At 38.0% G+C, this 22,641-nt stretch overlaps 1 protein-coding gene across 1 annotated transcript in view; it reads right to left on the bottom strand.

Moving 5' to 3' along the window:
- ITGA2 (integrin subunit alpha 2) overlaps positions 1-22,641 on the bottom strand; it is a 106,823-nt gene that overhangs the window by 20,227 nt on the left and 63,955 nt on the right. Inside the window, exons 11-23 of the mRNA XM_036847402.1 lie at positions 20,703-20,841; positions 19,663-19,808; positions 17,916-18,059; positions 15,399-15,602; positions 14,077-14,213; positions 12,539-12,678; positions 9,268-9,419; positions 6,902-7,012; positions 6,228-6,310; positions 3,818-3,959; positions 2,609-2,701; positions 1,544-1,620; positions 1,374-1,457 (exon numbers count right to left, since the gene is read on the bottom strand). Coding sequence (XP_036703297.1) covers positions 1,374-1,457; positions 1,544-1,620; positions 2,609-2,701; positions 3,818-3,959; positions 6,228-6,310; positions 6,902-7,012; positions 9,268-9,419; positions 12,539-12,678; positions 14,077-14,213; positions 15,399-15,602; positions 17,916-18,059; positions 19,663-19,808; positions 20,703-20,841 — 1,652 coding nt within the window. The remainder of the gene's footprint in view (positions 1-1,373; positions 1,458-1,543; positions 1,621-2,608; positions 2,702-3,817; positions 3,960-6,227; positions 6,311-6,901; positions 7,013-9,267; positions 9,420-12,538; positions 12,679-14,076; positions 14,214-15,398; positions 15,603-17,915; positions 18,060-19,662; positions 19,809-20,702; positions 20,842-22,641) is intronic.

Genomic DNA, 22,641 nt, shown 5'->3' with positions numbered 1-22,641 from the left:
TAAGATGTTAGTAAAAGTGAAGTCCCACTTCAGTATTGTATTTATTTCATCTTAAAATATCTGAAAAAATTGGCCATGGTGGGAGAATGGAATTAGCAAAAGGCTCTATTAACAAAAAGCATTCAGGATGAGAAAGAAGCATTAAAGGTAGGAAGAAAAAAAATCAGGTAATGTGGTGCTATCAATCTCTTTGGCTGCATCTGTTTTCAGTTACTTATTTTAGCAGCTGAGGGCCCTTTGAAATCTGCAGTTACTGAATAATTTTTCAGGGATGGATGACTTGGGCTATACTTTGTTTCTGCTTTTGCTGTTTGCAACTCACTCGATAAGGAAGCATTCTTTTCATCTTTGCTCATGTGTCTCTAGCTCTAGACATAATGACATATTTTCCTTTTTGTTTTTGCTCAGGGATCTGTTGGATGATCTACATATTCCATGCTTTAGGGGCTGGAGCGATGTTAGAGAAATCTGCAGTCACTGGACGCTTTGAAGCGTGGCTCCTTGGGGATACACTGCTGCGTGTTTTCCAGGGGTCACTGATCTGTGCTGCGAAGCTGCCTTAGTATTTCAGCAGGTAGAGAACTCTGGTTCCCAGGCTTGGAAATGGGTGTCACCTGCAGCCTGTGTACCTGCATAGCTGTGCCCCAATGTGTCTGTGCCCATGAACCCACTTCCCTTCTTGAAGGTGATCCTATTAGCCCCTGTGGGGTCTACATGTTATTCACCTCTCAAGACACATGTCTCTCTGAACAATTCAAGATAACTGGTATCAACTAGTACCATTTTGCCTGGTGCTCTCAGGTTTACTTGCTTTGGGCGGGCAAGAAAATGGAATAACTCATGTCCTTCTGGATGACCTCTTTTGAAAAATGCCTCATTTTCTCCTGGTTGGAAGAAACCCCTAATCTGCTATGTCAGGAATTTTCTACCCAGAAACTAATTTTCTGTAACTAGATTCAGTATTTGTGTTTGGGGTTTCAGCATCCAGGAGTGGGGACATTGCTTGAGATCTCATGTGGATAGTAGGACACAGGCGTGGAGAAGGAAGTGGCGGCAACTCCTCGGGGCCCTGCAAGTTCTGCTTTGATAGCCCGTCCGAGGGCCTGCGGGGGAGTTTCCCTTGGCGTGTGACAGAGGATTATTCCTTTGTCTTTCTGGTGTTGCCCTTAGTCAATAAACCTAAAGAGTCCCTCAAGATTCCCCTAGGGACCAGTTTGTCCCTGGACTTCTGTTTTAGTTGACAAGGAGGAAATATTTTAATTCAAATTTCCCAGTTAAGAATGAGCATATAGAGGACTTGTTCAGTCATGAACCAAATATGTTATGAGCCGGAGTGATGTCCATGGTCACAGGCTGCCCACTGTTTCACCTACCTTGTTATGTGAATTTCGGCATCATACAGCAGAGAGAGTTTGAAGTTGACTGAATTATCTGCCTTGTTTTCCTCGTAGCTTTCACTATTGAAAGGAACATGAGGAAATTACTGAAAGAGAAATATTAGAAAAGCCACCCATCATTAATTCATGACTTCATCATGTTTTACCTTAAGGCTTGGAAACTGACAGAGGCCTGATTCTGAAGGTTTTGAAGATTGAAGTCGAAGTTAATAGTGAAAGTCACCTATACACAAAATGAAAATTCATCAATCTATGACACTTTGTGCTCCGGGACCAACATGAAAAAAAAAAGTGTCCCATAAAAGTAAACTCACTCCCATTTGATTCTGAATTTTATAAACCTTAAGCTTTATAATTTGTAGAATATCTATGTATTTGTCCACCTTGCCTTGCCTTCAGAATAGAACTGAATTCACCTGACATATACATACAGCACATCACAGGTACTTACACTTATCTGAATTTGAAGGCTTTGTGCTGATGTAAAATTTGCTTACCAGGGGTTAAAAATGATATCCATGACTCTGTAAAGCGCTTTGACCAGTGTTGGTCAATGTGTTCAGAAATAAAGAACTTTCTATATTGTATGTGCCTTTGGGAATGAACTGCACAGGGGAAAATCCCACTTTTATTAATAACTTAAAGAAAACATGCAGATATTTAAAAACTTCCTCTAAATATGCAGGCAACATTGATAGTCAAATGGATAAAGAAGATGTGGTACATATATACAATGGAATATTACTCAGCCATAAAAAGGAACGAAATTGGGTCATTTGTAGAGAGGTGGATGGACACAGAGACTGTCATACAGAGTGAAGTAAGTCAGAAAGGAAAACAAATATCGTATATTAACGCATATATGTGGAACCTAGAAAAATGGTACAGATGAACCGGTTTGCAGGGCAGAAATTGAGACACAGATGTAGAGAACAAACGTATGGACACCAAGGGGGGAAAGCGGTGGGGCGGTGGTGGTGGTGGTGGTGGGATGAATTGGGAGATTGGGATTGACATATATATACTGATGTGTATAAAATAGGTAACTAATAAGAACCTGCTGTATAAAAAAAAAAAATTTTTAAAAACACATGCAGGCAGTTATTTTGTGGTGCCCATCAAATGACGATACCTAATAAAGATGGTTCATTGGTTAACACCAATGGCAAGGAGGAGCCAGCATGGATTTAAGGATAAAATGCAAGGTGTACCTGTTGTTCCCTTTTTAAAGCAGGGTAGCTCACACTGCAGGTAACAGACTTCTGAGATGAAGCAATCTGGCATGTCACTTCTGTCCCATCAACCTGAATGAGACCAAGGAAACAATGATTAGTATGCAATGTGTGTATGTGTGCATGCACACGCACATACGTGCTGAAGGATGTATAAACCACCTGGAAATTCTAGCAGTAAAGTTGGTTCACACCATGACTTGAAAGTCTTGTATGAATTGTCCAAGTGGCTAACATACTCTTTTTTTATTGCTAAGCAGGACACCCAACAAGACAAAGGAGAGGTCAAATACTGGAATTTTACCCAGAAATAAATCATATTTCTTATATTTCAGAAGCACAAAATAACTTTAATCCACTATTTAGAAATGCTGTCTTTAATACATACTTTTCTCTCAGTATATTTCAAAGTTGTAGTTTCAAGAGAAAGACAAATAAAATATAGTTTTTGTTTATACCTTAAATAATTTAAAGAGTCATTATAGTTTTCCTCAGGTTTTTTTCTCTTTAAAATAAGCAGTTGTCATTTGGCACAAGAAATTTAAACACTGAAGTCAGAATAGGTTTAGAACACTAAATCTATTAAGTTCACATTGACTTTAAACTGGATGAAACCATTTTTTAATCCTTTCATCAAATAGTGAATTTGGAAAATCTCAGCTTTTTCCTTCTCTCCTTTTCACTGCTTGGTGGCAGAGGAGGGACCAGGGGGACATTCATGGGCAAGTGTGTTCCTGGTATAGCGATCAAGTCAACATGATTAACTGACCTCATTGGAATGCAGCATCTTGGCAGCAGCAAGACCTGTGGTTACTAAGCTCGGGCTGAGCTGTGGGACTCTAATTTCTCAGAGCAAGTGCAGCTCCCAGCATCTGTGCGGCACCGAGGAAGCCTCATCACACAGATGGCTTGAGGAGAGTTTATTGTAGAGCCTGGCTACTACTGCCAAGTGTCAGGGCAAAGGAAAACTGACCCAAGCTGTGAAGCAGAATTGGTCTAGATACACAGCCAGGCTGTGTTCTCAAGTGGTTTAACTAGTTGGGAGCCACAAGTCAGGATTGATCATGCTCAGGGTTAAGGTGTTTCTTCAGAAAACACAGAGGACATGGAGATTTGAGTATAAGGGAGACGGTAATTGACAACAAGTAGGAAACAGATCAGCAGTTAACACAGGGTGCCTTCACATACCGGCATGGACCAGGAAGCAAAAAACAGATTTTCTGAAAAATCAACAACAATCCCACTGTTGTATGCACTTTCCTTTTTGTTTTTCAGTGTTACTGAAAATGTTAACCTTTTGTTTTGGTTGCTGACAATGAAGGGCTGTTGTCTGTTAGAAGTAAAAAGGAGAAAAAGAAAAAAAGTCATTACAGTTTTTTTTTTAAAAAGCTAGTATTCAAATACTTTACTCATTAAAAAAAACTCTTTAGATTTACTATTTAGAAGACAGAAAATTGCTTAATAATAAATTATCTTCATAGTAAAATAATATTGACAATGAATGACTAAATGCTACTGGATTTTCTTTTTTGTTGCTTTTAATTACATTGCAGAAAAAAGCACGATCCAAATACAAGCGGTTTTATATTTCTTGGTGTTTTACTTCTATATGGATGAGAGAAGTTGAAATTTATGTTTTTATTTTTTTATTGACATATAGTTGATTTACAAGATTAGTTTCAGGTGTACAACATAGTGATTCAATCTTTTCAGAGATTATACTCCATTTAAAGTTATTACAAAATAATGGCTATATTTTTCTGTGCTGTACAATATATGCTTATTACCTATCTATTTTATACATGGTAGTTTGTATCGCTTAATCCCCTACCTCTGTCTTTCCCCTTCCTCCTTCCCTCTGCCCACTGGTAACCACTAGCTTATTATTTTTAACTGTGAGTCTGTTTCTGTCTTGCTATATATGTTTGTTTTATTTTTTAGATTCTCTATATAAGTGATAACAAAGTATTTGTCTTTCTCTGACTTATTTCATGAAGCATAATATGCTCTAGGTCCATCTATGTTTATTGCAAATGGCAGAATTTTATCCTTTTTATGGCTGAGTAATATTCCATTGTATATATAAATGTGTGTGTATGTACATATATATGTGTGTGTGTCACATCTTCTTTATCCATTCATCTGTTGATGGACGCTTAGGTTACTTCTGTATCTTGGCTATTGTATATAATGCTGCTATGAACATTGGGGTGCATCTATCTTTTTGAATTAGTGTTTTTGTTTTCTTTGGGTTCATATCCAGGAGTGGAATTGCTAGATCATATGGTAGTTCTATATTTAGTTTTTCGAGAAACCTCCATACTGCTTTCCATAGTGGCTGCACCAATTTACATTCCCACCAACAGTGTACAAGTGTTCCCTTTTCTCCACATCCTCACTAACATTCGTTGTGTTCTTTTTGATGATAGCCATCCTGCTAGGTATGAGGTGACATCTCATTGTGGTTTTGATTTGCATTTCTCTGATGATTAGTGATGTTGAGCATGTTTTTATATGCTTGTTGGCCATATGTATGTCTTCCTTGGAAAAATGTCTATTCAGGTCTTCTACCCATTTTTTAATTGGGTTGTTTGGTTTTTTGAGTTGTATGAGTTGTTTATATATTTTGGATGTTAACCCCTTATTGGTCATATCATTTACAAATATTTTCTCCCATTCAGTGGGTTGTCTTTTTGTTTTGTCAATGGTTTCCTTTGCTGTGCATAAGCCCTTAAGTTTAATTAGATCCCATTTATTTATTTTTGCTTTTATTTCTTTTGTCTTAGGAGACAGAGACAGAAAAAATACTGCTACAATTTATGTCAAAGAGTGTTCTGCCTACGTACTCTTCTAGGAGTTTTATGGTTTCAGGTCCTTACTCCATTTTGTGTTTATTTTTGTATATGATGTGAGAAAATGTTCTAATTTTATTCTTTTACATGTAGCTGTCCAGCCTTCTCAGCACCACTTATTGAAGGGATTGTCTTTTCTCCATTGTATATTCTTGCCTGTGTCATAGACTAATTGATCATAAATACATTGGTTTATTTCAGGACTCTCTATTATGTTCCAATGATCTATATATCTGTTTTTGTGCCAGTACCATGCTCTTTTAATTACTGTAGCTTGGTAGCATAGTCTGAAGACACTTCTAACTTTGTTCTTTTTTCTCAAGATTGCTTTGACAATTTGGGGTCTTCTGTGGTTCCATATAAATTTTAGAATTATTTGTTCTAGTTCTGTGAAAAATGTCATGGACATTTTGATAGAGATTGCATTAAATCTGTAGTTTGCTCTGGGCAGTATGGACATTTTAACAAAATTAATTCTTCCAATCCAAGAGCACAGGATATCTTTCCATTTCTTTGGATCATTTTCAGATTCCTTCATCAATGTTTTATAGTTTTCAGAGTATAGGTCTTTCACCTCCTTGGTTAAGTTTATTCCTAGATACTTTGAAATTTAGATTTTAAAGGTTTTTAAGAGTTATAGATGTTTCTTTTATAGAAAAAAATCTCCATAAACATTCACCCAAATGAAGTAATCTAATGTGTCTTTTATTTCTACAGTTTTCACTGAACTTTAAAGCAAAACTTACTGAGCTGCTGGCAGCTGTTGAACATCTAGAACTAGATCAGAGATGCAGACTCCATCGTCACCACAATCTTTATAGAAAGGGATCTACAAAATAGGAAAAATAATCCCAGAAATTTGCTCTTGAGTTAAGAAAGCAAATTGTGGAAGAACACATATAGTATTACTCCATTTACATAAAGTTCAAAACCATGCAAAACTAAACAATGTTTTAGGAATATATACATGTTTAGCAACATCAGAAAGAAAAGCATTGATAAATGCAAAATTCAAGATGATGATTTGCTTTGGGGGAACAAGATAAAAGTGGGTATGATGGGGTGGGGAGTGATACAGAGAATTTCAGAGGTATTGGTACCATTTTATTTTTTTTAAGTGGGTGGTGAGCACAAGGTGTTCACTTTATTGTTATTTATTTCTTCAACAAACATTTATTGAGCACCTGTGGTGGGCCAAACACTGCTCAAGGTGCTGGGAATAGAGCAGGGAACAAGGAAATCAAAAATCCCTGCCTTCATGGAAATTACATGCTGGTAAACTTTACATATAAGTAACTGTATTTCAATTAGAAAATTAACAACTTAAAGGCTATGTCCTAAGTATCCTTCAAACACTAAGGCAGTGACTGTGAAACTTTGGCAGCTAGTCTGAATTCCAAGAAGGGCAAACCACACTTACACTGAAGACCTTGACTGTCTCAGAGTAGGCTTCGAGGGCAGGGTTAGTGCCAGGGTTTTCCAGACTGATGTTCACACACAGATCCAGAGAGCTGACAACATCAGAGGGCTCCTAAACACACACATGCACAGAGTCAGTTGATTAGGGCACGGCAGCTTCAAAACAAGAAAACAACCACAAATGTGTTCATGATTAAGGACACAGTCTACTCTCAATCATGCAGAATAGCTCTGTTTTGAATTTTCAAGGCTCTTGCTTCTTCACTTCTGTCCTAAGTCTGCTCTTAGCCTCTCTGCTTCTAAGAGACTTAAAAACCTGGGCTCAGTAAAAATTTGAAGCAGTAATTCTTAGTTAAGCTCATCAGTAATCTCATTATTTATACACAAGTAATTATCAATATTTAGATGAGATGTCCAGTTTTAAATGCTCAGAAGACCCCTCTGTCAGTACCAAGCTCTGGGGCTGTTGGCCACGTTCTTCCAATTCCTATTGCCAAGACTTATGGAGTCCTTAGGTGTCCTGACCAAATCTCTGGAAGAGAATATTAGGACCTACAAGGGAAAGTGCCCAGGGTTGGCTGTCAGGAATGGACAAGAGGACTCCCTTCCTTAGAACCTAACTTTAGTCTACAAAACCAGATAAAAGTGTTTCCCACACTTCAAACCAAGCTCCCCAACTTCTGGCCTAGCTGACTGTTAGTGGCTGAACTGCTCTTTGCACATAGAAGATGATGCACATATCACTCTACAGACATTAAAACCAACACTGTCCAGCTACAAGTACGACATTTCCTCTTTGTCTTTAGTAAAAACAGTGGAGTGGATTTGCAGTGTTCCAGGAGGCCTGGGCCGCTTCCGGTTTTTGAGGTTTCCTGTCTATTGAAAAATGAAAATAATGCCAAAACAGGGTTGCAAATGCCATCTAGCATTCTTCTTCAAGAAAGAACAATGTCTGTACAATGGTAAGCACTAAAAATGAAATCTGCATTTTCCTGGTAGTGATATCTTTATTATCTCTTAGTTCATTCACAGGCAGGACTTACTCCTATCTTGAGCCCTTTTGGAGGGGCCTGACCACTACAATGGCTTCCTGACTACAAGGAAATGTGTCCTCGGCTGGCTGCAGGGTTGGCACATAGGATGGACTTTGGTATTGATAGCAAATGTGGTGTGTTACCTGGAACACCTGTGGTCTTAGCTGACCACAATAACACACACCTCGTAAAAACTTCACAAGTATACATGTCAGAGAACAGGAGATATATCTATATACACACATACATACATACACCACAGCCTGGCTGTCTTCATTCCCCCACAATGGATTACACATTTAATTTGATCCACCACTTAGCACAAGAGTAAGAGAGAATGGAATCTGGCTTTTATTCCTTTAAAGAAGCTGTATAATTGGCACATTAACAACAAAAAAGTCCAGGCCTTCACAAAGAAGAAACCTTCAACTTGAATATAAATAACTCAACTGATTTTAGCTCATCTGACCATTAACTTTGTTTTTCCAACTCTTATACTTAGCATTTCTTGAGATGTTATCTCTGTACCATCCATCTACATCAGAAGTATTTGGGGATGCCCCTTAGACCTGCGCATTCCTTGGACCTTCAAACCCAAATTTCTGGTGGTGGGGTTCCAGAATATCCATTTTATAAAAGTTTCCTTGGCAATTCTTATGCATCTTAAACTCTGAGAACCACATTCTAGGAAAGTTCTTAAACAACTCTTTTAAAAATAGTTTCCTGAGTAAATTGCACTTTCAAATACCATTACATGGTTTCTAGGGGGAAATATTCATGTAATTTATAAAATAGATTTTCTTTTAGTTTTCTCCTGAGAAGCACTTTTCGTACTTGGGAGAGTTTCAAAATCCATGTGAACTGTAGTAATTATGGCATAAGATTATAGCCAATAATTTTTACCTGATAATCTACCATCCTTCACCTATATCAATTTAATCCAATAATGGAAAGGACAATTAGAATTGTCCTTTTCAGTCGTTTAAAAATAAATAAAATTTCTCATATGAAAATGTCAAAATAAAATTTATGGTCAACTAAAAGTTCTTCCTGTTAAACATTTAAGAAAGCACTGTCCTTGATTTCTTTAAGAATCTTATTTTCAGCCCTTTTACTTGCAATCCCAAATAAAATTTAATGCAACTAACTTACACAATAATAGAATGTGACCATATATACTAGTATAAAGGAAATACACTCCTGTTCATAGATGAGAAAAGCATTAACTAGAAGAACAAGGATTTATCTAACTCATAAGCTTCCATTTTAGGCTTTCGCCATTCATTAGTCTTTAAGAAGAAGTGAGATGAAAGGGATGACACTGAGGCCTCACCTGTATGTGGATGATGTACTCAGAGCAACTCTGTGCTTGACTTACTATCGTGGTCTTCTGCAAGCACCTTTCATTATTTTCTTTAAATAATCCCCTGGAGGTTACTCTGGATGAATATTGGTCTGCATCAATTGTGATGTTATATACAATGGCTATAATAAAAGTCAAAAAGAAATGTTATTACAAATAAACTTTTAAGGAAAAAGCATCCCTGTTTTATCGTGTCTTATTGGGTAAAGTCTTTGACATCAAGAGAACAAAAACCAGTCTTTCTATTGAGGGACTGTGAACCATGGATGGCCTATGATATTTGTAATTCTAGCTCCGGTATGATGTGTCAGTACGTGACTGTGGATGCAAAGAAATGTAATTCAAAGAAACATGGCTTGATGCAGTGGAAGGAAAAGTAGATTCGCCACCAGGAAATCTACTGAATGAAGTTGGTCAAATTACTTCCTCAAATATCGGTTTCATTGTCCATAACGTGGTGACATGAAAAGGAAAGGAACTGTTGAGTGCCTACAATTGAACACATTCTTATATGTTATACAAGTTTTACAATAAACCTGGAATGTGGATATTATTATCCTATTTTTCAGATTATGAGCAGAATATTATCCTATTTTTCAAAATAATTCACCTCAGTTCATACAGCTAGGGCATGGTCAGAAATAAAGTTTGGGTAATTTTGAAATCAGATCCCATGTTCCTGCTGTTTCTATGCAGTTTTGAGGATTCACTGTTATTTGGGGATTAAGTTAGATACTCTAAGGGGACATGTATAGTGCCTGGCATATTCTAGATGCTTACTTGGGGAAAGGCATGTAACATTGCAGTAACAAGTTTTGAATCAGACAGATGCTTTGAATCCTAATCCCACCATTTACGAGCTTTAGGCAATTTGCTTAACCTCTTTGAACCTCCATTTCCTCATCTATAAAACAGAGATACTGTTTTATATACTAACCTAGGGAAGTATAATACTAACTAGTATTATATAATACTAACCTAGGGAAATGGAAATGAGAAACAAATGTGATAAAAATTGATGTCAGTAGCCAATGTCCAAACTATCAGAACCTTCAATAAAGTCTGCTGGCTACATGTCCAAAACTGAGAGAGAAGATCTGATACTATTAATAGCATCAACTGCCTTATTTGGGACTACTCTGTCTTATTACTTCCAATATTTTAAAGGTTGAATATACTTCCAAAAGCATTCTATGTGCTACCTTTCAAATATCTATTAGAAATGATGTATAATTTTTCTTGCTCCGATGACTTAATGAGGTTAACAAAGATAAAATACAAAGGAATCAAGAACTAAAAATAAATGGTGAAAATAAAGCAAAGGAAAAGTTATGCTGGGGAAGTGATTGTAGCTAGGACAAAGTTAGTAGGTGTGGTAATTATACTGTTTTATTTTTTTCCAACAGCTTGGTAAAAATGATACATAGTCACATAGGCAATATAATAATCCTTTTTATGTTATTAACTTTAAACTGGAGTGTGCACCTGATGCAATAAATAATAGAAGCCATATGCTTTATAAATTCACTTTTCAAAGTCACGGAGATGGGATTCCTGTCTTACATACTATTATTGCCAGGTAATTAAGTGACAAATGATCATGACTGTGTAGACCTAAGGCATTAAGAAGGATTCAAAGGGAAAGATGCCTTTCTAGGGTCTAGCAGGAGACCCTAGACAATGAGTGGAAGGGAATGAAATTCTCAAAGCAGAATGCCCTTTTTGAGTGTGTGGCAACAGAAGAGGTGAAGTACAGTCAAGATACATGAGACAAATCCATGCTTCAGGGCCAGGAGAGGTGACCTACCAGTCATTTCTGCCAACTAACAGATTTTCCAAATTAATCTTTTATATTTAATGTTTTATTCCCCCAGATTCATTGAAATATCATTGACATAGAACATTGTGTAAGTTTAAGGTATACAACATAGCGATTTTATATATTGCAAAATAATTACCACAATAAAGTGAGTTAACATACGCATCACTTCACAAAGTTACAATTTTTGTGTGTGTGGCGAGAACTTTTAAACTCAGCAACTTTCAAATATACAATACAGTATTGTTAATGAAAATCACCATGCTCTACGTTCCATCTAGCCACTTCATGTTTATACAGTCATGGTTTTTGACTCAACTATCGCGGCTACTGAGATGGACGTGCTACAAGGCAGGTCTGTGAGATGTGCTACTCAGAGTTGGGTCAGTGTTTGAACACCTGAAAGGAAAAATGCCAGATGAATATGAAAAGCAGGAAATATGGAAAGCGTGCCAAGATGTGAATCGAACTTTTTGTGTTCGTAAGCTACTTATTTCTTGGTATGAATCGTGACAAATAACCTGCCTCTATGTTTTTACCCTTTAAGCTAGTTTATTTGTTCACCACCTAATGAAATAGCTGTAGGAACTACAGGTTTCTAAATTTTAGAGCCAAAATCTGATGAAGGGGGATTAGGACCCATGAAACAGCAGCAAATGAAAGAAGGTAGTGTTGGATCAAGTGCTAAATCATTGGCTACATATTGAGGGAACTGAGACAATTGGAGCAGGAGAGATGGAGGTGAGCCGCGTGGTTAGAAAGACTTCAGAGAGCTTGTGGGACTTCACCCAGGCCCTGGAAGATGACTGGACCCATCCAGGGAGAGACGACAACAGCTTCTGCTGACATCTGCTCACAGACTTCCCTACTCTCTCCTGCTGATAGGACATGCCTCAGACTTTCACTCACTTCTTTGGATTATTTAGAAAATGTGAAACACTGGGCACAAATTATATATTGTTTTATACTTTCTCATTATTTCATGCTTATTAAATTTTTAAGAATAGGAATATTTGATCCTTGTACTGAACACACTCTATCGAGATCATGGCAAAGCCAACCTACAGTGTACTCATTTAATACGGGCTTGAGTTCAGTGTAATCTGTGCGTGCCCATGGTTTTCAGTTAGGAAGGTGTGGGTAAGAGAGACTTAAAGGACAGATTGGGAGAGCCTATGATTATGTCATTGAAATTATGACCTTCAGCAGCAGAATGTTACGTTCTAGAGATGACGGATGAAGGTGTAAACAAACCTTCCACACCGAATTAACCATTCTCAGGCACCTCAAATATGTGGCAATTCAAATGTCTGCAAGACCCTTACTTCTTTTGGTTTCCAAATCCAAAGTATGGGTTACGTTCAGGACTAAAACTCTATATGCAAACCTATCTGTTGTATAGATTATTTCAGGTTTACTCACCCACTTGATTGTTTTGCTTAGCAGGTCTAAACTTGGCACTGAAACAGAGTTTAAGGTTTATCTCAGCATTCTTGTTGAGCAAAGTGATTTTTTCTGGTGTGAATGAAGCAACTACAGATACATCAGCAATACTCTGTGACCTGAAAGACATAAATGTTAAAAAAATTATTCTCAGGAAGTTACCTAGAAAAACCAGTCTTAGCACCCTATAGGAATGTGACCACAAAACGGCATTAACCTAGCTTAACTGATCCCCTCAATAAATTGATTTGACTCCATGTGTCTTGACTTTTTAGAAGAATCAAATTCACCTTCAAAGAAAAAAGTTTGGCTACCATGGACTATCTTAAAAGAGAATGTCATAATATAGTAAGTATATAGCCTACCAAGCATGAGGCCAACCAAGGTGGCTACAGGGTGATGTTCACTGAAAGGTATGATTTCTTACAAAACTGTTTACAAATCAGCCTTATAATTATGTGTAATCATACCTTGTATTATTTTAATGCTACTTTTAACTGATTTTAACTGATTTTATTCAGTAAATATATTTTCTTTTTTTCAAAGTCTTAAATATTATCCTTGAGTTTTATTTTTTCCACATGAAGGTTTCATTAAAATGATGCACTAAGGGACTTCCCTGGTGGTCCGGTGGTTAAGACTCCGCACCTTCACTGCAGGGGGCACGGGTTTGATCCCTGGTTGGGGAACTAAGATCCCACGTGCTGCGCACAGCGCAGCCAAAAAAAACCAATGCTGCACTAAAAACAATGCACTTCAGCCTTTAAAAGCACAAGTGAGATACTGTAAATAGCTTCATTGAACTCAATGTAATTTACTCAATAGGTAATTTTATTTTCTGTTCTTGATGTATTTGGACATTTAAAAAAGCACACTTTTCAGCAGACATGAAAGGATAACTGAACTATATTTTCTTGGGGACTCTTGATCAAATTCTCTATTTCTTTTTGATTTCAGTCCTTCACCAACCCAATATATTTATTTTTGTCCTTGACTCACGTGGCTCTTGAATCCCTTATTGTTCCCCCCTGCTCTTCAACTCCTCCTGAGGTCAACGAGAGGTCAGCTAAACCTAAATAATGGCTTCTTGTTTATGACCAATAATTGTAAAAGATACCTTTTAACCACATGAGAAGTTGCACTTTACTTGTGTGGTCTCAGTGTTCAGTATTTTTAGAGCATTCTCATGAGAATTCTTTTCTGCAAGCTGAGGTAAGGCTATTTGGAAGATAATAATCAGAAATAATCCTGAATACCATTTCAAGAGCTTTGTCTTTTCAATGTACTTTTTCTGCTCACAATATAGAGAAGAGAAACTTGATTCTAATGTTAAGCAAATATTTTTTTCCTCCCACCAGGAAAAACATATTCCTTCCTCTATGCAAACTATGACATATAAATGTCGTAGAGTCTTATATAACGCATGTGACATTTCAGTAATACTGGCACAGCAATCTGCTCTACTTAGCAGCCCATTTGTTCGTTAGCTAGTTTGTGTCTGGCTCTCACTGACTCACCAGAGCAGAATGACCTGGCCAAAGGCACCAACAGACACATCAGTGATGGAATCCCCATTTAAATCTCCATAGCCATCCAGGGATCTCCCAAAGTACTGGAGGTGGCTCCTGAAGGCTCCATCAGACCCCAAGATTTTCTAAAAGAGCAAGTTTGAGATGAAATTATACTGCATGACAACTGAAACAGAAAACAGGCAGCATCTACATTGCCCTGGTATGTTCTTTTTTTTTAAAAAATACTTTAGAATTATTTATTACAAGAATTAATAATCATACTTTTAAAATTTGTTTATTTACTTATTTTTAACATCTTTATTGGAGTATAATTGCTTTACAATGGTGTGTTAGTTTGTGCTTTATAACAAAGTGAATCAGCTATACATATACATATATCCCCATATCTCCTCCCTCTTGCGTCTCCCTCCCACCCTCCCTACCCCACCCCTCTAGGTGATCACAAAGCACCAAGCTGATCTCCCTGTGCTATGCGGCTGCTTCCCACTAGCTAGCTATTTTACGTTTGGTAGTGTATATATGTCCATGCCACTCTCTCACTTCGTCCCAGCTTACCCTTCCCCCTCCCTGTGTCCTCAAGTCCATTCTCTACGTCTGTGTCTTTATTCCTGTCCTGCCCCTAGGTTCTTCAGAACCATTTTTTTTAGATTCCATATATATGTGTTAGCATATGGTATTTGGTATGTTCTTTATATGGCCGTTTCCCAGGTTGTTTTATTCTCCACAGAATTCCATTGATTTTTCAGTCACATCTTATCTCATCTGATTATCATTCTTGCAGCCACATTTTCATCAAAGAACAGCATGAATCTCTCACATAAAATAACAAAGCAGTGAAAGATCAGTGGACTGGGAAGGAGTTGATGCAAGTTTGGGTCCTGATTCTTCTCCTAGCTCACTTCCTTCAGGTCTTTATTCAAAAGCTGCCTTCTCAGTGAGGCTTTCTTGGTCACCCACTCAAATACCTGATATCTCCCAGCCTGAAAATTTATTCCCTATTTTAGTTTTTTAAAATTCCTTATCATTTATTATTATCTGGATTATTTTATCTTATTTATCTCATTTTTCCCCTGTCTCCTCCACAAGAATGGAAGATCCACAAAGAGCACAGTTTTGTCTGTCCGGTACTTTACAGCATTCCCAGAGACTTATCAGCGCTTGACACACAGTAGAGGTTCACCAAGCATCTGATGAATGAGTGAATGAAGTTATAAAACAAGAGGGGTGGATTGGATGGTCCTCATGATACTCTCTAGCTCTAAAGGAATGATACTCACATGTAAATAATCACCACGAAACTGGATTACCTGGGAATACCTCAGGCGAATGGTGCCCTCATGACCATTGTAGATGTACACAGCTCCAGAGTTCTGATTTTCCAAAGGTGAACCAACGATCACATCATTAAAGCCATCCATATTGATGTCTGAAAGAGCTGCAATCGCTGAACCAAACCGAGCATTTTCAACACCCTCGGGGCCTTCCAGAAATTGGTGCCAATTCAAAACGCCCTTGCAAAGGGGAAAGGGGAAAATTAAAGCAAACCTTACATTAACATATACACACTACTATATATAAAATAGATAACCAACAAGGACCTACTGTATAGCACAGGGAATTATACTCAATATTTTGTAATAACCTAAAAGGGAAAAGCATCTGAAAAAGAATATATCTATATCTGTTTGTATATGTATAACTGAATCACTGTGCTGAACTGAAACTAACATGACGTTGTAAATCAACTATACTTCAATTAAAAAAAGAGAAAAACTTACAATTTTTTATAATTAAAATTCACAGCAAATGATGCCCAAACCAATTTGCAAACTGTTAAAAATGGATAGGATTTTAAACCTAGAATTCAAAATTCTCTATTTATGATGAGACTTACAAAAATTTTTTTTAGCAAGTAAGGTCATAGGCAATCAATCTGCTCATAAACCAAGGTGAAAGGAAGCAATTCTCTTTACTGTGGCTGCACAACCTACATAAAAATGTCCATTTCTTTGTCTTTTTTTCCCCCCTTTCAGAATATTAGAATCCTCCCTCATCTGTTTCCAAATTTTTTGATTTAAAAATTTTCTGGTAAAAATCTACTAATCTCTTCAATAAAATTAAGGTAGAGACAAAATAAAACACAATATCTTAATTTAGTCCTTTAGTTAAAAACTACTGAACAACAGTGGCATAATTGTAATGGCACAGAAAGTGAAAAGTGAGATTGTTAATATCCCATTATAAGAAACACTGAATAATTCTGCCAAAGAAAAGACATTTTCTTGTGAAAGACACAGTCGTGTGTTTTTTTTTTTTTCCTTCAGATTTTGAAATCAAGAATGGAAATATTTCATGACTTCATAAGAAAGCAATGCTTCTCACCCATGAAACTGGGTCAGTGCTGGTTCCTTCTCCTCTATGATAACCTTATGGAAATCAATTTGCTGCTGAGTCTGGTAAAATACTGGAAGATCTTCTCACCTTCAACAATTAATGATAATTCAGACTGACTAGCAAGAAACATTTAAGAAACCGGGGATCTGTTAAATTTCCAAACTAGTAGATATGCTCTTCCCTTATTAATACTCAATTGCACATTCTTTATATGCTTTAAAATTGTTTTAACTGCTTCTGATAAAGGGCTAACTCTTACATTAATTTAAATAAATAAGGTAGGACAAAATATCACAACAGAAAAATATAATATTTATTATATTAATATTAGCTTCTCTTTTTCCATCCTTTCTGTATCTGGTCATCTAATTTTCTATGTCAACCTGTGCCTTTAATTTTGGTTTTCTTTCAGGTTTCACTAAGTTCTCTATACTTATGTGCATGGATTGAGAGAGTTCAGTCTGCAAGTTGGAAAAACTGGGCTTTTCCATGTTAGAGTATGCTTAATTTTATGTGCAAGAACTGGAATTTCCAAGACTTGGATATATACCTAAATGTTACACTAAGCAATGGAATTTCCTGACAAACTACTGTAGAAAGCATCCACGAATATATGGAGGTTTCTAAAGTGCCTGGTAAAATTTGTACTTACCACTGTAAAATATTAACAAGGTAGCTTTGCCCTGTTATTGTTATACCTTTATAGCAAAGAAGAATAATTGAATGAGATACTTGGGAAATACACAGATGTTTGTGCGTGTGTGTGTGTGTGTGTATTTCAAAAAGCAATGTGCATTTATAATGACTTTATTTGTAAAGAGAATATGTATTTAAAGACCTCGTGGAAAACGGCAGGGCACTATACGTTAAGCTCTAAGTTATGCCTGTCAATGTGATTTTTTAAACTATAACTTAATGGTGACATCCTCAAAATGATGAAATATAAACCATACTCTAGGACTTCCCTGGTGGCTCAGCAATTAAGAATCCGCCTGCCAATGCAGGGGACACGGGTTCAAGCCCTGGTCCGGGAAGATCCCACATGCCTCGGAGCAACCAAGCCCGTGCGCCAGAACTACTGAGCCTGTGCTCTAGAGCCCGTGAGCCACAACTACTGAGCCCACATGCTGCAACTACTGAAGCCCACACACCTAGAGCCCGTACTCCGCAACAAGAGAAGGCACCGCAATGAGAAGCCCGTGCACCGCAACGAAGAGTAGCCCCCGCTTGCCGCAACTAAAGAAAACCCGTGAGCAGCAACCAACACAGCCAAAAATAAATAAATTTATAAATAAATAAACCATACTCTATATGAAAATTATCACTCAATAATAAATTTTCTTAATTCTGCAAAAATGCAGATTAACTTTTATTTACCAATACTAAAGCAAATCAAACGAAGTCAGTTTAATAATTTTTTTTTTTTTTACCTTTGTGATAGTAAACAGGTAGACTCTTCCTTCCTCTTTCTTTAGGTCATTCATGTACATTGGCGCACCTACCAAGAGCACATCTGTAATGGTGTCTTTGTCCACATCGACTGCACACAGCACACTACCAAAATAGGAGCCAATCTGGAGTAATAAAGCATATCAACCTTAGGATTCCTATACTCCTAGTATTATGCTGAACTTCTGTTTACTCATTCAACAAGCAAAAATTGAGAATTCGTTGCCTGTAAGGTGCTAGGTACCTAAAGATGGATAACATAGCCCCTCCTCTCCGGTTGTATCACAATCTAACATTTGGTTCTTAGACCTTAGGGTGCACAAAAATCACCAAAAAAGTATCTGTAAAATACAGATTCCTGAGACCCATTTCCAGAGATTCTGATACCATGTCCATGGGGTGATCAAGAAAACAGTATTTTAAGTAAGCACTCCAGGTGCTTCTGATGCTGGTGGGTAAAAGACCACATTTAAGAAACACTTAGAAACTTTGTGAGATGTTGTACAGAAAGGCAGGAGGGGAAGAGGGAGGTGGAACAAATAATTGTGCTTCCGTGGTAAAATATAATAGAGGCAAGTAACAAATGCTGTGTGATCAGAGTGCCCAGGAGTCAGAAAGGCTTAGAAAGATTAAGTATTATTTGAATTGCATCTTAGAAGACGGCAAGGAATTTGCTAGGTGGAGTGGAGTGGGAAAGCACGAGTGATGTAAGTGTCCATGGCATGATCTGGGACAGTAGAGTAGTTCCCAGATAGATTGCGCTGGAGAACTAGTTGCTGATAAAAGGAAATGAGAGGCTGGGAATCTGAATGATCATCATTCCATTCAACCAAGGTTCAACGTATGCCTACGTGAATGCCTCTTGAGGATTCAGAAATGAATAAGAAATGATTCCTTCCATAACACTTGCATTACTTTTCTCAGAATAAAAGCACCCTTCTTTAAAATATTAAAGAGGAGGGAAAAGTATGTGACCATAGCTGGTTTGTGGTCAAGGAAGTCAAAGACTCAGATCTTCTTACTCCTGGAAAGTCCATAGAGACAGTGGATCAGATTTAATCCCAGAGAAGGGAAATCTGTGGATAGTCGGTTTCTCTGGTTTAAGGAAGAAAATTTTCTGTTGGCTGTTAGAGTTCAGTGATGCTCATTTCAAATATGTGCAAAGTCCATGAGTCAAAACTACTTCTCAAGGAAATAGGAATCTATCAGCTGGCCTTTGCTCTCGTGGGCCATGACTGGGGGGCGTCACAGGTTCTGACTACCAAACCATCACGCATCAGAAGAAAGTGGCAGAGAAGGGAGTTGTTTTACTTTTAGAAATGTCAAAGCCACAGGACACCTTGACAAGCCCAGATGTAGTAGCTCAGTCTTTATAATGCTATCCTGCTCCCTTCTTCTCCTTATTTCTCCTCCAGACACTTGGCTCCTCGTAGGGGCTTGCCTACAAAGCACTGGTTAGGTGCCTGTCATCATTGGGCTTTAATGACAGCTTCACCCCATGAAAGCTATGTGGCCTTAGAAAGGTAGTTAAACCCTCAGTAACCTGTCAAAAGGGGATGGTAGATCTCACTCCTGTTGTGAAGATTTAAGGAATATTCAAGTAAACACAGATTACAGAGCCAGCTACAGGAGAGGCACTCAATAAATGTTAGTTTCCATTTCTACTAACTCCCCACCTGTCCTGTTGTCCCTGAAATTAATTTCATCTTCTTAAACAATGGAATTTACCTGGTCACCTCTGTGAGACTGAATAACTGTGATATTGCCGCTCTCATTAACACTGTACAGCACTATCTGGCCGGTATAATTTGCCCGAGGAGCTCCAGCAACAAAGTGGACACTTTTTCCAGTAGAAATTGAAGCCACAGAGTAACCTAGGAGAGAAGGGGTTACAGAGTAGGTACTACTGAATATCTTGGCCAGATGGGCTTGTGAATTTAGCGGAGGTGATCAGAGGTCCCCTTCGTTAGTGTGACGCACAGTCGCTAGAGCTCCTGAGTACACATCCTCCTTTTTCTAAGATAAACTGCTTCTGCCCCTTGGCCACCAGCACTGCCCAGTGGAGGTGGGGCATCTCCCTATGAAGCTGGCCCTAGATTCTGGGTTGTCCCCATCAGCCACTCATGAATCTGACACTCAACCAATATTTCTTGAATGAATAACTAAATGAATTTAAAAGGTGGAAATTTGCACAGTGGAAAGAACATAAGCTTTGGAGTCAGACAGTCCCAGCTTCAAATTTTGGACTTGCCACTTTTAGTAAGTTTTTTACCTTTAGGCAAGTAATTAACCTCTTTGGCTCTCAAAGGTAAAATGAGGATAATGATATTTCCTTCAAAGGGTAGTTGGAAGGATTAAATGTTATGTAGATAGAAGAGCCAGCTCAGGAGCTGTCCCATAGTAGGTGCTCGAAATTGGTGGCTGCTTATTTCACGAACAAAATGACTAGGAACTCCAAATTGATATAAGACCACCACTTACGGTATTGACTTTTAGGAGCTATTTCTATTTTGGAGAAACACAATCATGTCCCAGGAATAACAACTGCTGGAACAGCCAGAAGAGATTAATGAGCCAAATATACAGCATTTCATTAAGTAGCTACGGGCTAAGGCCTGACTGGCAAAGAGGCAACAGAAATATGTGCAACAAATATAACAATTAGAGGATAGCTCAAGCACTTTGCTGAACTGACCCTGAGATTCAACGAGACGCTAGTTGAAAGGATGGGATTTAAATTTGCTGAGCCAAATGCTGCTAGGCCTTACCTAAATATGAACTGTGATTTCTGTCTTGCAGAATTTGGTCAAAGGCTTGTTTAGGAAAGATCAAATGTCCATGAGGTGTCTGCTGGACAACAGTCCCACTCCAGTCATAAGCTCCTACTGCACCCAGCATCAGAATATCCTAAAATAATAGAAAAAAGGAAAAGCATTAACATCACCTGTAAAGCATAAGAGTGTAGTGTGTGCCAAACACTGAAACAAATGGTGTAAATTTAAAGAAAAAATACTAAGCATGATGAAGTAAAATGTATACGAATTGCTAAAAAGAGACAACAGGCCAAAAATGGAAACACTTGTGCCAAGTCCACGTCACCAAACCCAGACTTAATACCGAACCTAACTGCAGTTTCAAATGCCCCCCTCCCAGGAATGTGATCTTAACTGGTCAGTTTGGAACTTCCTGGTCAGCACTGGTGAGGTAATCCACCTGACAGAGCCCTTCCGTCCCCTACAGGAAGGTGACCTTGCCTGACCCAATACAACTGTTTCCCCTTCTGCCTGTAAAAGCCTTCCATTTTCTACAGCTCCTTGGAGCTCCTTTCTGTTTGTTAGATGGGATGCTGCCTGATTCATGAATCATTAAATAAAGCTGCTTAGATCTTCAAATTCACTCAGCTGAATTTTGTTTTTTTTAACAGGCTGTGTGTTGATGTATGTCTGAATTTTTTTGAGATATATTTTGTGCCGGAAAAAGAGCCTTCCCACGGGCTATGTTACCTTGGGCTCTGTTTAGTACAACACATTTTAAAGATAAATCTGTACCACAGCACAGGAGGGGCACATAGCCATCTTCAAATTTCCATGCAAAGGCACATGTTTGCAAATGACAAACAGTTGTGAGCCTTTAGAAAGGAGTCAGAAGTGAGCCTCCAGCCTCACACATTCCTAAGAAGAGCTCAGGATATGACGCATGTTCCAGAAGCAGGAAGTGCTGCTGCCAGAGGAGGAGAGGTGGGCGCTGCTAGCCCGGACCTGTCGTGCCGGCCCTCTTCTGACCTGGTCTATCTTCAGCTTCTTTCTCTTTCTTCTTTACTCCTTCTCAAATGTGCCTCTAATCCTCTCTATCCTATCCCATCTATTTGAATTCGGCACAACTACAAAAGGAACCTGAAGCTGTGACACTCGATATGAGAAGAAAGACTGCCATTGGTCAGCACCAGTGGGGAAGGGCCAAAGAGGACAGGCCACTCGGGATTGACTCAAAACCCAATCTGAATATTCGAAGATACAAGTCATCGCAGGAGGTAGGGTTGGTCAGGATGGGACTTCTTCTTTTTAAGTTTTTGATCTTAGATCTTAGAAAAACATCAAAGATACGATTTGGGGTTTTTTTTGTTAATTTTTTTAAACTTATTTTATCGAAGTATTTACAATGTTGAATTAATTTCTACTGTACAGCAAAGTGATTTGGTTATACATACATTCTTTTTCATTTTCTTTTCCATTATGGTTTATCAAGATATGATTTTGGAATGAAAAATACAAAGCCTTTAAAAAAATAGCAAACGGGGAAATAATGTGTCCCATTTTGAGGATAAGAGACCATGAAATTATGTGAATGATTGTCATAAATCCAGGACTCCGAATCTGGGTGCAGGAAGGAGCTTCAGGGAGTGTACAAAACCTCAGGAAATTGTGTGAAAAATTCTCTCTGGGTTCACTTAGATTTTTTCTGAGGGAAAGACCCATAACTTTCATCTCTAACAATTGGTGATCCAGAAAAGGTTAGCACCTTCTATTATAGAGAGAAATAAGGTGATCCTGGTCCTTTATTCTGCCAATCAAATCCCCTGAGTTCATACTGTTCCCTGAGCATTTCCCAGTGTCACCTGTCCTTTGCCTCTTTTACTATTATTACTACTGCACTCATATCCTGAGTAGAATTAGAATCAGAGGCCTGTGAGATGGATGTTTCTAAGAA

Source organism: Balaenoptera musculus, chromosome 3, assembly GCF_009873245.2.
Source record: "Balaenoptera musculus isolate JJ_BM4_2016_0621 chromosome 3, mBalMus1.pri.v3, whole genome shotgun sequence".
Lineage (NCBI taxonomy): Eukaryota > Metazoa > Chordata > Mammalia > Artiodactyla > Balaenopteridae > Balaenoptera > Balaenoptera musculus.
Note: the sequence above shows the minus strand (reverse complement) of the source record. Positions and strands in the feature narration are given on the sequence as shown.